We start from the raw sequence: 15,270 nt of genomic DNA, 5'->3' as shown, positions 1-15,270 counted from the left end.
TGGTCATACTGAAAAGTATTCCGAAATTTACTATTGTGAAAAATTGACTGAAGAGGAAAGATTTCAAATTTGGGAAGCTTTTTGGAAGCAATCTTATCCAGAAAGGAGAAAGGCTATGGCATCATTTTTAAAGCTACTCGAAGTGAATAGACGTAGTAGTCCGAAAGAAAAAATCAAGTGCCCATTAAGTATAAGCGAAATGAATCAAGGGAGTACTTTTTAGAAAAACACAATCGATCAATCAGGGTTTATCAGAAAATGTATTTGAATACCTTAGGATTCAGTAACGCCTCTGTATTATTTTCTCTTTCACAAGCCATGAAAGACTCTGCGTTTGGAAAAGATGTGACTGAGAGAAGATGAGTTAATAAAAAATCACATGCTTTAAATAAAGATATAGTATATGAACACATAGAGACTTTCAATCCTGCACAGGCTCACTATCGTCGTTTGAACGCACCAAATGCCAAATATCTACCACGTAATTTATCTTTGCAAATAATGCTAAATGATTTTAAGGAAACACATCCAAATGTTCATTGCGAATTAGAATCCTACAGAAAATGCATTAAGTCTCTCAACATTTCCTTTAATTTGCGCAGACTGCGCAGAATATGAAATTCTCAAAAATGAAAATTCAGTGTTAGTGTTGAAATAACTCGTGCTTATGAAGACCATTTGAAAAAAGCAACTTTAGCGAAGGACTTATACAAATTGTCTTTTCTATGGATCTACAAAAAATTTTGCTATTACCTATAATAAACAAATTTAAAGAGTGTTTTTTTACAAGCAGACTCGTGGTCTTCAACGAAACATTCGCACCAATATCAGCTAAAAAATCTACAACATCAGACAAAAAGACAAACTGTATTATGTGGAATGAAGCTACGGAGGGAAGAAAAGCAGATGCAATTGCTTCCGCAGTATGTAGAATTTTGGAAACTGAAACAGAAAAAAGTCGATTCATCCTATACTGTGATAATTGTACGGCACAAAATAAAAACTGGTGCTTTTTTACAGCACTGACACAAATGGTTAATTCCCTTCATCATATAGAATCAGTAGTATTGCGTTATTTATGTAAAGGGCACACCCATATGTCGGCTGATGGTGTACACGGTAACATTGAGACCGCTTTAAAAAAAGGGAAATGTATTCGACTATGAGCAATTAATTGATGTTGTAAGAAATACATGATTTCCAAAGAGCAGAAGATAGAACATTTTCGACATTGGAGAAGTTTCAAAATTTCAAAAAAAATAAACTGTAAACTCACAGATTTAGTTGAAGTGACTTTTCGAAGAGGAAAAATATCGTTATTGATAAAATATTCCTTTGATGAAAAAGCTCAAGAAATCAACTTTTTACAAAAAAAATTTGATCCTTATACTTTACCCGAAAGGAAAGAGAAACCAAGGGGTATTCTACAGACTAAGAAGGAAACGATTATAAAAAATCTTGGAAGTAAAATGCCTGTGTGTAACAAATTCTTCTGGACCTCCCTACCCGAGTCCAAAACATCTGAAGACTTATTAAAAAACATGGTGCTGACACATTTAAAAAAAATTAAAACAGCTATAACTGATAGTAGTAAAGGACGGTTACTTACGTATAGGACAATTGAAATAAAAATAATCAACACCACTTTATTTACGTAATAAGAGTTTTAATGAAACATAACGATAAAGTTTACTTCTTAATTTGTACGTATACTCCCCAGGCCAGACCTGATGATGCCTCTGTACAGAGTGCGAAACTAGTCGTTTTTAATTTTCATTAAAACTCTTATTACGTAAATAAACTGGTGTTGATTATTTTTATTTCAACAGCTATAACTGATTGTATTTCCATTATATTGTAGCACTTCACATATTTATAAACACCCATTTAATATTTTATGTGATTAAAGATGGATATACATTCAAATATTACTTCAAATTACCAAAATACAAATGATAGCTAGATTTAATAAAAATTTACCTAAAATTGAAATGAAATCAATATTTGTAATGCCTTATAATGACAAATGTGAGAATTTAGGTAGTCATCATTTTTAAATAAAACAATTATATTTGTTACTAGTACAAAATAGTATTAAATATTTTTAATGTTTGAAAGTTCCTGGTATAAAGAATCTCAAAAATGAAATGTGCCAAAAAATATAATACAAAGAAATATTTATATGACAAGCTATAAGTGAGAAGATTCTTTGTCACAGATAACAACGGTTTTTATAATTGAATGAACTTTTAAACAAACTTAGTTTAGCAAAAAAAGATATTAATGTTACGAGAAATGTAATGTGTTTGATTGATGTATTGAAATATTTCAATTTTTTTATAATAAAAGGCAATAGTGATAACTTTTCTTCTTTCATTTTGAAGCGGTAAAAATAGATGAAAAAATTCAAATGATTAGGAACTTATTTCCTTAAATTAAATACTAAGATAAAAGTACCATTAATTTGATTTTAATTCTTTAACGCAATTTAATATTTTATATGTTTATATTTAAATTAAAAAATATTTTTTCAAAATAGAGCAGGTACTACTATGAAAATTCTATTAATCTACTTAAGCTTAGGAAGTAACAACGAAGGTGGAACAAAAGGTTTGGATGTGAAAAAGTGGTTATATTATTTGTGCCACATAATAGGTTTTACCAATAAAAATTGTATTTTATTTTGAGTCAAAATATTATTGGCAACATAATAGGTTTTACCATGGAAAAGAAGTGATATTATTTAGAGTCGAGAAAATGATTTGCAACATAATAGGTTTTACCATGGAAAAGAAGTGATATTATTTAGAGTCGAGAAAATGATTTGCAACATAATAGGTTTTACCACGGAAAAGAGGTGGATTATATTTTGGGTCAAAAATTTTATTTGAAACATAATAGGTTTTACCATTTAAAAGAGGTGATTATATTTTGGGTCAAAAATATTATTTGAAACATAATAGGTTTTACCATGGAAAAGAGGTGATTATATTTTGGGTCAAAAATATTATTTGTAACATAATAGGTTTTACCACGGAAAAGAGGTGGTTTTATTTTGAGTCGAAAAGATGATTTGCAACATATTAGGTTTTACCATGGAAAAGAGGAGATTTTATTTTGAGTCGAAAAGATGATTTTCAACATATTAGGTTTTACCATGGAAAAGAGGAGATTTTATTTTGAGTCGAAAAGATGATTTGCAACATATTAGGTTTTACCATGGAAAAGAGGAGATTTTATTTTGAGTCGAAAAGATGATTTGCAACATATTAGGTTTTACCACGGAAAAGAGGTGATTTTATTTTGAGTTAAAAATATTAATTGCAAAGTAATAGGATATTATTTAGAGTCGAAAAGGTTTTGAGTATAAATTGGTTAAATACTAAAGAAAATAACCACTAATTTTCAACTTAAGTGATTTTACCGTGGAAACGTGCCACTTTATATAAATTCAAAAATTTAAATACTCAACATGAAAGATTTAATTGTCCAAATCCGTCAATTTTCTGACGTAAGAAACAGTAAATTTTGCAAAATATGAGGATTTAGCATGGAAATTATAGGTGATATACTTTAAGTAAAAAATATTATTTGTTAAAATTAACACTTTATTTTAAAAAATATAAGCAACATAGGTTATTTGAAAAATATAAATTATCTTCTTTCCCATGTTAAAATATTGTATTTTCTACATAGAAAGTGTTACCGTAGAAAAGAACCAATTTTTATTTGTTGAAACCTACTATATACCGCATAACATGCTTTTTCTTGGAAATATTTTACTTTTTTTCAGATTTATTCCATGGTAAAACCGACTTTTAAAAGTTGTTAATTATCTAATAACAATTAAGCCCAAAAATGCACCTAAATGATGCATTCTGACATTTTTCATCTAAAAAATCTCTAAAGATGAAAAAATATTGAAATTTAACCATTTTACAGAAAAAATTACTAAAACCCATTCATTTCAAAAAGTCATTTTTGGTGTTTAGTAGGTTTTACCATGGGACAGCCGTCCGGGTTAAACTTCTTTTACCCATGAAGAGTGAATTTGCAAACGTTTTTACTTATTTACGAATATTTTATGTAAGTCTTCCGCAACAAACATTTTTACTTACAAAACAATTCTGGGCAACATTGCTTATGTGGTCGAAGGTGGTGCCTTGGGTATTAGCACTATTTAAAAAAAAACAAAACATGTGTAACTTTAACTATAGATTTAATATGATAAACTTATGCAATTGCTTCATTTTTAGCTCTTTTTTAATATATTGGGTAAGGAGTAAGTTTATTCTTGAAAATGTAAACAAAGCGCAAATTAAATTAATGGTTTTTGCCCATAGGTCTTTCGTGATAAATGTGCATGGCACAATCCAGGATACTTCGGTTTAAACAATCTTAGGTCATAATTATTTTTTATATTTTTGAAACAAGGAAAATCAACGTGCCATCTGAACTCTCTTTGGAAGCGGATCCAGCATTCTGATCTAGAACAAATAATGTGACGCTATTTCTTATCGCCAAAAGCGTTCACTAAAATTTTAAGCTTTTACGCCAAATGTCTCTAGTCAAACTGTGAAAATTTTTATTCGGCCTTCATTTAAATTTAAATCACCCAATAGAAAAAAAGCTTAACAATGAGCTTTTTATTGCGTATACAAAAATAAAATTGCTTGTTTTTTTTTGGCGAAAAGTTCTTCATTTCTATTTTGTTTTGTTTGCAAAAATTTACTCAAGTTTCATGCAAACAATTTACAGAAATTATCAAATATCATCAAATTAAAATACCTTCTTTTACAAACGAGTATGTTGCTTTGAAGGATCCAGACGTTTCATTACTTTCACCAGAAAAGAATTCCAACGTGAGGTAAGGCCCAGTGGAGACCACGAGCCAAGGAATTCTATCCCCGCTGAAAAGCTCCAGGAGATCGGAGCTGTTGTCTTGGCCATCAAATATCTTTAAGGTACCAAAAAATCGATTCACGTCAAACTCAGTGAAATTGAGTTTGACGATGTAGCCCCGTTGTGCTGAAATAGATAGTCAAATCTTTAGCGATACCGCAAACGTATAGGGCTTCGAAAATGAAAGCGAATTGACTGTTTTCATGATAGATATAATAACAATCAAGTCCTTTTGCAGAGAAACATAATCACAGTTAGAGGTTGATAACCCAAAGTTTACCTATACCTGCAAGCCCGATTGGGTAAGCCAGCCAAAAACGACACAACTGCGGCAAACAATGGGTGCTCGCTGGTAGGTTTAATTTTCTATCGTTTTACATGGTGTCTCAAATTAAGTACATTATTCTGAATTTCTAATTTTTATGCGAAATTTTCGATAGGGAACTGTGTAAATTATAATTTTTGAAAAATTGGAAACATTCAACTTTTGTAAAAATGATGCTTGTCACCGGGAGGGCTTTTTTAGTGCAAAAGTTGAACGGCATAATTAAATTTGTTCCCATGGAAACAAATTTATTTGCTGAAAATTAACCTAATCTTCAGAAATGAAAAAATTAAGTTAACGGTAGGTTGCAATTTCTTTTTGAAGAGACTTGCCAAGCAAAGGTTTAAAATACAGGTCTTTACTTTTTTTCAATATTAGCTGATATATTTTTATTTTAAATTGCCATTTATTTTATTTATTTACCAATTTGATTCGAAAAATACGGCCTTCTACGCCTACGTGAATTTCTGCGCGATAAATCAGAAACCGGTAAGACCTCTATATCATTAAAGGAGTTACGAAATGGTAACCTTCAACTATTTTCTGACGAAAGTTGCCCTATTTCGTACACGCGCCTAGTACAAGAAGTCAACTAGTGTCCAATTCATCGCTGAGAGAACCCGCGAGATAGGAATTCAAAAGCGTGACAAAAAGACATATGTCATTGACCAAAGGAATGTCGTGTGGCGCAATCGTTTGTTCATTTTAAATAAAGTTTAAATAATTCTACCCATTATCACGATTTAAAAGAAAACATCGAGGTATTTGGTGGATTAGAGTTATTTTTAGTGTTGTAAGTCGAATATTTCTTCTGCTCGGACAATTTTCCGGAAAATGACCGAGGAAAATTTTCAGTATGATTCAGAAAGAAAAACAAAAAAAGGTTTCAATCCATGATTAGTCTAATATATTGTTTGCAAATTTCAATAAAGCGTAATTTTCGCCTAATTTCTCGAATCATAAAGTAAAACTTCACCTCTAGACTAGTTTAAACTGATTAACAATGTAACACTATCAATGTTTTGTTCTATGTTTACTGATATCAGACATTATACATCGATAAAAAGTTAAAAACTTTAAAAACCCTTAAAAGGTAATTTATGTTTCAATTTTTTATTTTAACGATTTACGGAAAACTTTCTAAAAATGTTTCCGCAATTTATATTTCTGGAAAATTAACAACACTAGGACTCTTTTTAAATTTACTGTTTTAGTGACTAATTGGCACATATTTATCGTGAAAGAGAACAATCGTCTGAAACTAACAGAACACGAAAGAAATCTGAATTTTAAAATATTACGAAAACTGCAATCTTTACTTAAAAATATGGATGAACAAAATCTTTGAACTATTGAAATACGTTAGTTGGTGCTAATAAAAAAGCACACAAACAGAACGAAAATATTTAACATCCAAGATTCTTAAAAAAAAGGTATTTCCACCTAGTGCAAACTCGCTTTTTCGTAAGCTCAAAAATTGAGTCATTTCAATCAAACATGTTTTAGTATGCCCTTAAACGTTCTTATTAAAAGTTTTGTTTTCCATTGAAAAAAAAAAAATTTCGAAAACGTAAATCTTTTTTTATCATAAAATGTTCGAGAAAATTGAGAATAACTGAATGTTGAACAGAACTATTCTCGAATTACCTGAGATGGTGAATTTGCAGCTGAGATTTAGCGGGAAAAAATCGGGATAGTTGGGCGACGAAATCTCTGGCCAGTTTGGATTAAAGCGGAAATCTCCACACGGATCGGTTTGATTTTGGCTTGTCTCTGAAATAAAGACTCTTTATTTGATAAATGAAATATGAATGGATGCGTTATGGTCTCAAGACAATTTAATTCGGTGTAAGTAAATGAAACGGGTGAACCATTTTGTTCTTATCCTTTATTCTCCTACGATTAGCCTTCAATTACTTGGTTTCGGTGACGGTAACCAACTTCAATTGAAAATAAATTTTTTAATGGAAACCTTTTCCAAAGTTTCTTTTTATTGCTGTGTTTAACAATAATTATAATTCCATCGTAAAACCGTGAAGCTAACCTTGACAAATATTTAGCGATTTGTCATCGTCCTATGTGTAGAGTGGTTTTTAAAATAAATTTAAATCATATACAGATTTAAAGCCTCTAAATTGACTATCTTAATTTAATTTTAAATAACGATACTTAAAAACACGGGTGAGGCCATATACCATGAATATATATATTAAAATTCCCCAGTTACAACATCTGCCGGTCGCGGAACATTTTGCTCCGCTCAACGGCTATGACTATGTTTTCATGGAGGTAGGAAATGCGGATTTGATTAAATCCCGATTTTGTTCTCAGCGGGGAGCTTTTTAAGAAACTCGTATTTGGACGTTTTCATGGAAGTCCACTCTCGACTTTCAATCGGGTTTAAACCCCCCAGAAACCTCTACACTTGGAATGTTCTGACTACTCTCTCGACTTCCTTCGGTTAAGGGCAGCTGGCCGGTCGTTTCATTTTGCAGTAACGCGTGATTAGTGTAAACTCCAAGCAAATGGATGCCAGTTTAATGCTAAAAACCGCTTTAGCTTTAATTTCCCAATTTATTAGCTTAGGAAAATTAATATGTCAACGAGCAACAAATTCAATCCTAAGAAGGAGAAGAATTGTTTCGTTGGCCATTACTAAAATTAAGCTATATTCAGAATTCGGTTCCACTAACTTCTTCAAATGAGCCCAATCCTACTTTAGAGTTCTTATCTGTAGTTTACGTCACTGGGAATTTACCAGGTTACCACCCCCTCTTCCGCGGCTTCTTCGGTTATTTTATATAAAAATTAAAAATGTAAAAATTGAATTGTTCGCGTACGATTACAAAAAACCTATTTGCAAAATTTACTAATTTAATCACGTCAACAATTAAATGTATTGTTTATATCTTTATATTTACGCTTACATTTATTTTTTATTTTAAAAAAGTGTCGTTAAAACCTAGGTTAAAACATGTGAAACCACAACTTTTTAGTAGTGCTCGGAATTATTTATTCATTTTCATAAATTGCGATATTTTTTTTCGTCATTTTTGTGAAGAAATAAACTTCTTATGTAACCAACGATTTCGTTAATCTACTACTCATTCAACTTATTCAAATAAATAATTGTTTTTATTAAGTTTTAGGTGTATCCACTTTCGTTTATTCAGCTATTTCATCTTAAAATATTACTATATAAATTAAGGCTAAAAGTATTTATTCGCGAATAAAAAAAAACAAAGTCCGAGCACTACTTATTAGTTACTACATTTCCAACTAAATAAACCCCCAGTGTGTCAAACACGTGTTCGTGCGTTTTCATTCGTAGAAAATCCGAATTTACCAAGGAAATACGGGTGCGTTTCCCGTATTTCAGAAAATACGTATTTTCTCAAATACGAGCGTTTTCATTCAGTGTAGCACGGATTTAGAAATACGGATTGAGGAAATCCGTATTTCCTACCTCCATGAAAACATAGTCATTGTTGCTATTACAAAACCCAAATTTAACCAGGCTTATAAAAAGAGCGACTCTGCTTTGGAACCTTTATAACTAATTAACTCCTCAACTGTGGCGAGTGACGATGATACTGAATGATAAAACATTCGCTACTTTCGGGCCAATTGGAAAGCGCGATAAAAAAGTCACGAACTTACTCCCGTTCCTAAGAAATCCCCTTTGTAGTAGGATCATTTATATACTATATTTATTTAAGGTGTTTTTTAGTGATAAATGCATAATGCTTAAGAGAAAGATTGATATTGTGTAAAAACGAAAAAAGTTCTCGGAAATGGTGGCCAAATTTCATATACAAATGATTATGCTCTGTGTTGGAAAAAGATATAATTTAATTCCAAACGGACATTTGTTTTAGCGAAACGTCAGCTTTAAAGAATAATTTCAAAGGCTTTAAAAATTTCACATGAAATTATTACAATGCTTTAAAATTAGCATTTGAAATAATTTTTAAAGTTTATAATTAACAACTTTTATTCGTGTAGTATGCTATTTCGTTTTTTTGTTTAAGTTTTCTTTTATTTAAATTATGACCTACAGACAAAGTATCCGAACTGTATCCAAAACTGTACGATGGTTTTCATTATACTTTTTCAATGTGCTACAAAGAGAATGAGTTGAAAGAATATTTGACCATACGCTTCGGGAACGAGTAGCTCGCTTTGAAACGCAGGGAGTTCCCATTTCCGAGCGACACATATGTCAGAAGAAATCGGTCTTGCCTAGACACAATATTCATAGGAATTCCTGATCCACAAACTTCGTGGAAAGTATTTAAATATGGATCTGTTATTTGAAGTATCGTCGAATTGCAAGAATCATTTCCAGCACCGTCAAATTCCAAGAACGTAATTCGAATTCCGTGATTGCTTGGAACTACAAATAAAAGTCATATTTTAGGATGAATAAGAAGATTAATACTCACGTTATATTTAAAAATTAATGTATAAAACTACTCATAAAAATGAAATTAAAACTAAGTAATAACTGGTGTTTGTATACGAAGTTGCTCTTAATTGATTAATGGCCATCTTACATATATTTAACAAATGTCTTAAGACGAGTCCGTTTTTCCATCTTTGAGGACAGTAGAGACTTAAGATTCATTTCACAGCACAAGAACACAATGCTCGCCACGGCAGCAGCTAGATATAGCAATCTTCTTTGAAAACTTTCAAGAATCTCTATTTAAGCCGCTTTACTTCAATTTTTTTATTTCATTTTTGTTCGATATAAACATTTAATACATATAGTCCAGTAGATGGCAACACCTCAGCCATTAGAAGCCCTGTACTTGTAAAGGTTCAACTAAAACTATTTATCTGATATAACGATGTTCGAGTCGTTTGGCAATATTTAAAAACGCTTTCCAAATATATTTAACAAAACCTTCTTTAAAAAGCTGAATTATAAAGCTAAGAACTTTCGTTTCTACAAAACATCTTTTGAACTAAAAAAGGAGATTGGCACCGCTGACTTTTAATTTACCATTTTCGTAAATATTTTTTGATGTTAAACCCACATTTTCTTGCTTTTTGAAGCAAATTTAATAATTACCTTGTAACATTCTATGGTACATGTTTTTATCAAATAAGAACTTACCAGTAAGATTAAAAACGCAAATTATTGGATCACGTGATGAAAGATAATGAGACGGCGATTGAAATTCAGTTTCTTCCGTCTTTTCAATATTCAAATTATGACACATCTCTGCTTCTAGACCAAAAGGAAATGATTTTTTACAAAATATATTTCATACCTTTCTTGACGTATTGGGAAAATTTATTCCAAATGGAATTGCAGGCAAAATGATAAAATATAAAATGTTACGTTTAAACCTGGTTTGTAAATTTAAATTAGGTTCAAGTAAATATTTTAAAATAACTTATTTTGAAACTTAAGGAAATATTTCTTACCGGAACGATGGAAACTGTATTTTGCTATAAATGAAAAGAAAGCGCTGCTTTTTTCATTATCTCCGGAATAGAATTTCAAATAAAGGTGACTTCCAGTGGATCGGAAATATTTTGGAGCTTTAGAGCCTTCCATGTACACAATTAAATCTGAGTTTTCGTCGATGCCGTCCCAAATCAGCAATCTGTCAAACTTTTCGTAATGTGTGCATCCTCGCCCTTTCAGATTGAGTTCGGTAAAGTGTAATTGAATGAAATAATCTTCCGGAACTAATAAGCGAGATATTGGTCATTACTGTTTTTGGTCAAACAAAAGGGATATTCTTGAAATAGTTTTCGAGTTGTACCCACTTTTATAAGAACGTAATAATAAAATCTATCATATTTCAGTTGTGAAAGTAAATTTGCACCCAATGCTTTAACTGCCATAGTGGTTTCATCTCACGTTTTAAATTTACGTTCTAAACTTTTATAGTAAAATTTTATTTGCTTAAAGATACTACTCCGAATTCCCTAGAAATTTACCTGTCAAGATAACCTCGCAAGTTATATTATTTGGGTAAGCATCAGGAAAATTTGGCGAGTAAATTTCGTTCTTCTCCTGATTTCCGACTGTGAAATTCCAACAGGATGGATCAGTGATTAGGCCTTGAGGATTAGCTGCGAATCATTTAATCGGTGAATAAAAATGTGAAGATAGCGACCCGAAAAACGGAAATTTATATTTAAGTTCCACCAACTTGTTTGAAATATCTTTGTCACATTTCAAATAACTGCTACCTCAGAAATATTTTCCCGCTTCCCAAAATAAGGGATTACTAAGCCCCGCATTCAAAATTTAAACTCTCCTTTCACCTTTTATACAGTTTTCTATATCAATCAATACAATATTTTAGTGTGCCTTGATTCACTTATTGGGATTAAACACTACTGTAAGCCTATTGGATCTTTCTACAAAAATATTTATTAATTTTCTTTAATTAAAATTTATGTTCAGCTATAAAATATTTAACATTGAACCATAACGGGGTGGAAAGGGTTTATAAAAATTCCGTAAACCCTCCACACTAAGACCAAATGGTTTCACTTTGAACCCTTAAAAGATTTCCTCTCCTCAGATATAACACGTTTAAAGGATTGCAAACAATATCCTACAACACTTGGAAATGGAGCTATTCAAAATTGAATGTTATACTAGCCTAAAGGGAGTGTTGTACCATTTTTAAGCGAGTAAAGAAGTTGACAAAAAGGGGTAAAGGAGCACCCTAATGAAAGTAGTTTAGTTTAACCCAAAAAATATATACTATAAGTCACCACCTCTAGAGCGTGAGCTTCCGTCGCCATCTTGGAAAATGACCGCCAAGCACGCCTGACGTCATAAATTTAATGAAAGTGTCTAATAATTGTAAAAATTGGTACATTATACATTTAGGGCTTTCTGATTAGTATTATATTTTTTTGGTGTACAACCGTTATTTTGGCCACCATTTTGGACGTTTTTAGGCGTGGTTGAAGAAATTGTTTTTAAAAATAACGTTTTTATACCTTATGATTGCGCTCGTTTTGTGCACTCTACCAACTGTTATAAAAACTATTGGACAGCACAACGGTTCTTTGCGAAAAACGGCATTTTTTTATAGATTTGAAATGGTGGTAATTACAAAGTACGTTTCTCGAAATTTATTTAAAATATGGGGCTATAAAATTGGCTTTCTTAATATTAGGAGAGGCTGCCGACTTTGCCTTGGTGACCTTAATTGCTTTGACATGGACTGACCATTATAAAAAGCTCAATAATTAAAAAGTTATTTATACATGACGATCAATCGTTATACCATGATTTTGCATGTTATAGATGTCATCGTTTTTCATTGAAAATGCAACTTCGAAAGTTGTTGAGCTCGAGTGAAAATAATGTCGCAAATCTAATGAATAATCGAATCTGAGACTTACCTGAAATTACATTTAACATTAACTTGACAAGGAAAAGCAAGGTTAAACATACGTTCATTGTTTTTAGAGTGTTTCCTAGCAAAGTTTTTCAAATTATTTTTTTCTTCTTCACACCCATGCAGTAATAAAAAATTGCCAATAAATTGCAATTCTCGGAAGTTTCTGATGTAAGCAGGGTTTTCACAATCGCTTCACAGTTTCAAAACTGCAGATTTCATATATTTTTTCCCGAAAGTCTTTTAATTGTTTCTACAAATTTAGTGACAGTAAAAAACCTTATTTTATATTTGAATCTTTAAAGAAGGAATGCCCTTTTAATACGTGGCATACAACTGTGAATAGCAAACTAACTAGAGCTATAGTTACCTTAATTAGACCCACCTGAACGATGCTAGAATCTATCCACAGTTCTAATGGTGTGGAAAATATCAATAATTGAACGTAAATGTGCACACTCGTTTAAAGATACAAGTTCGCCGGTCAATTAAATAAAGCGGAATGTTTCTAAAATTCTATCCCAAATGTTCTGCTATAAATTTATTTCAGTTAAATCCTTGTTCAGAGAGATAAAGATTAATTTCAGCTTGCGACAGGAAGTTCTGGTAAATGTCGTTTCCTTTGTAGTCATTTTGCAGAAGTTAAATAGTTCTTTTAATCACGAAGTTTAAGGTCGGGCATCCTTTGCAACGCTGTGAAAAAATAAATAATAAAAATTGTTTCATGAATTTTTTTTCAGTAGACGTAAGAAAACGTTTAATCAGTTGATACATTTTTTATACTACCGTTACCATGGGAAAATTTTTAAATCTGATTCAAGACCAGAGAATTTTAATTGCTTGGTTCAGTGGAGCTGCAGTGGCTTCTTTTTTGATTTGGAAAAACAAAGGTTAATTTTTTAAGTTTGTAAATTTTTCTCGAGAACCCCAACAGAAGCTATTTCCAACACTTGCATCAAGATTTTCTAGAGACCTTGTGGAGGACACTCTGATTATCCCGAACCAAACCGAAGTGCTAAATTGAGCCAATCACTTTTCAAAAATTAAAAAGCAATTTTTTGGCCGTAAAATTCGTTATCATTTATAATGCAAAAGCATAGTTTCAGTACGGTGCGCGCATAAAGGTTTTAAGTTTGCAATTCAACTTAAAACTTGTAAAACGATTGTCAGTCTATTCAATTTAAGCTTAAATTAAATTAAATAAATAGGTTGCCTACATTTGACTTAAATACTCTGCAAGTTTTCTTAAGCTTTTCCAAAGAAATTGTCGAAACCTACTATACGGCACGTTCTTCCTCTAAACTCCCTATTTTCTTCCGCCACCCCTGAAAGAAATAGATGTTCCGTATCACTTAACCATATTTCCTTTTATATTACCCTGAATACCCTTTAGCTTTTGTCTTCATTGTTTTTAAATACTCCTTTAATTCTTCGAGAAAATATATATATATCAAAGAAATTTTGTTTTATTTTAGTCTATTGTTTGTTCTTCGTTCATCCTTACTGTTTTTCTTTCTTCTCTATCGTTAATTTCTTTGATCTTATCTCCAAAGGTCGGTTTTATTGCAGACTTTGACTTTTTTCGTTACACACCCTGAAGGTTTTGTAATATAGTTATTGAAAAACTATTTTACAGTGATAGTTAATGTATACAGCTATTGAAACGTGTAGCACAAAGGGCCTTTAACAACCCTTAATTAATGGCATTAAACGCAGCTAGATGGTCTTGACAAAGGTAGTGTCTTGTGTATTAGAATTTCTTTATTAAATAAAAGAAAAAAATATTGCTATAAAATGTAAAATCTTATTTAAAAACTTTCACAAACCAAAACTATCCCTTATCTGGTCATAATCGTTACATATACATAACTTAGAAAAAGGGGTTTGCAAAAGTCAAAATAAATATTACAAGGAGAGTGGTAGGATGACGTAACAAAGAAGATTTTCTTGAATTTCATAATAGTTGTAGAAAACTTAAGATAATAGTAGCCAGTCACTTTGATTGTTATGATGATAGTACGCTTTAGAGAAATATCCGGTTGTGATATCAAACAAAGAACCATCTTCACTCTGTTTGAATCTAACTGATTTTTAGCGAAGATATTTCGGTAAGCATTCGATTGCTTCCCGGTAAGATAATTGTTGATAATTACTCTTTCGTAAAACACTTTTCGTAATAAATTCCGGGAAAAACGCCCATTGCCACTGGAGACCAATTCCGCTTGAATTATGTCCGATTTCTTAACAAGGATCTCCTATGTTCATCTCAAATATAAAATAACAAATATAGAACCACAAATTTCACATATTTTAGTAGAGTTTAAAAGCCTTATAATTTCTATGTGACGGCCCCCAGAAGGTTGCCGATGTTAAAGTGTCGTTCGATATTTATTAAAACCTGCAGTTCGCACAACTGTTGAAAAGCGTTGCTAGAGTATAAGTAGGTGTAAATATTATGTTTAACGCTTATTAAAAGACATCAAAAACTCATTATCCAAATAAGAATGTTTAAAGGTGTAGATTTCAAGTGTAGACACTTTAACGGGAAACTGTTCATACGGCCCAGAATACAAACAAAACCTTGCTCGATTTTAGTTAAAAAACAATTGTCCTTTTTACCGATCGTGGCGATCATTTATTTTTACTTCCAAATTTATAAGT

General features: G+C 31.4%; 1 protein-coding gene across 1 annotated transcript; it reads right to left on the bottom strand.

Moving 5' to 3' along the window:
- Window positions 1-546: 546 nt before the first annotated feature.
- On the bottom strand, window positions 547-10,455 carry LOC149957287 (tolloid-like protein 2). Its single transcript, XM_090166950.1, has 6 exons — window positions 10,350-10,455; window positions 9,387-9,623; window positions 6,875-7,000; window positions 4,789-5,028; window positions 788-942; window positions 547-603 (listed from the first exon to the last, which is right to left on the bottom strand). Exons 1-6 carry the CDS (start codon window positions 10,453-10,455, stop codon window positions 547-549), a joined length of 921 nt encoding a protein of 306 aa, XP_090023076.1.
- Window positions 10,456-15,270: the final 4,815 nt, after the last annotated feature.

This window comes from Leiobunum rupestre, chromosome 2 (genome assembly GCF_980474605.1).
Source record: "Leiobunum rupestre chromosome 2, qqLeiRupe1.1.hap1, whole genome shotgun sequence".
Lineage (NCBI taxonomy): Eukaryota > Metazoa > Arthropoda > Arachnida > Opiliones > Sclerosomatidae > Leiobunum > Leiobunum rupestre.
The sequence above is the reverse complement of the archived record's forward strand: the minus strand, read 5'-3'. Positions and strand labels throughout refer to the sequence as shown.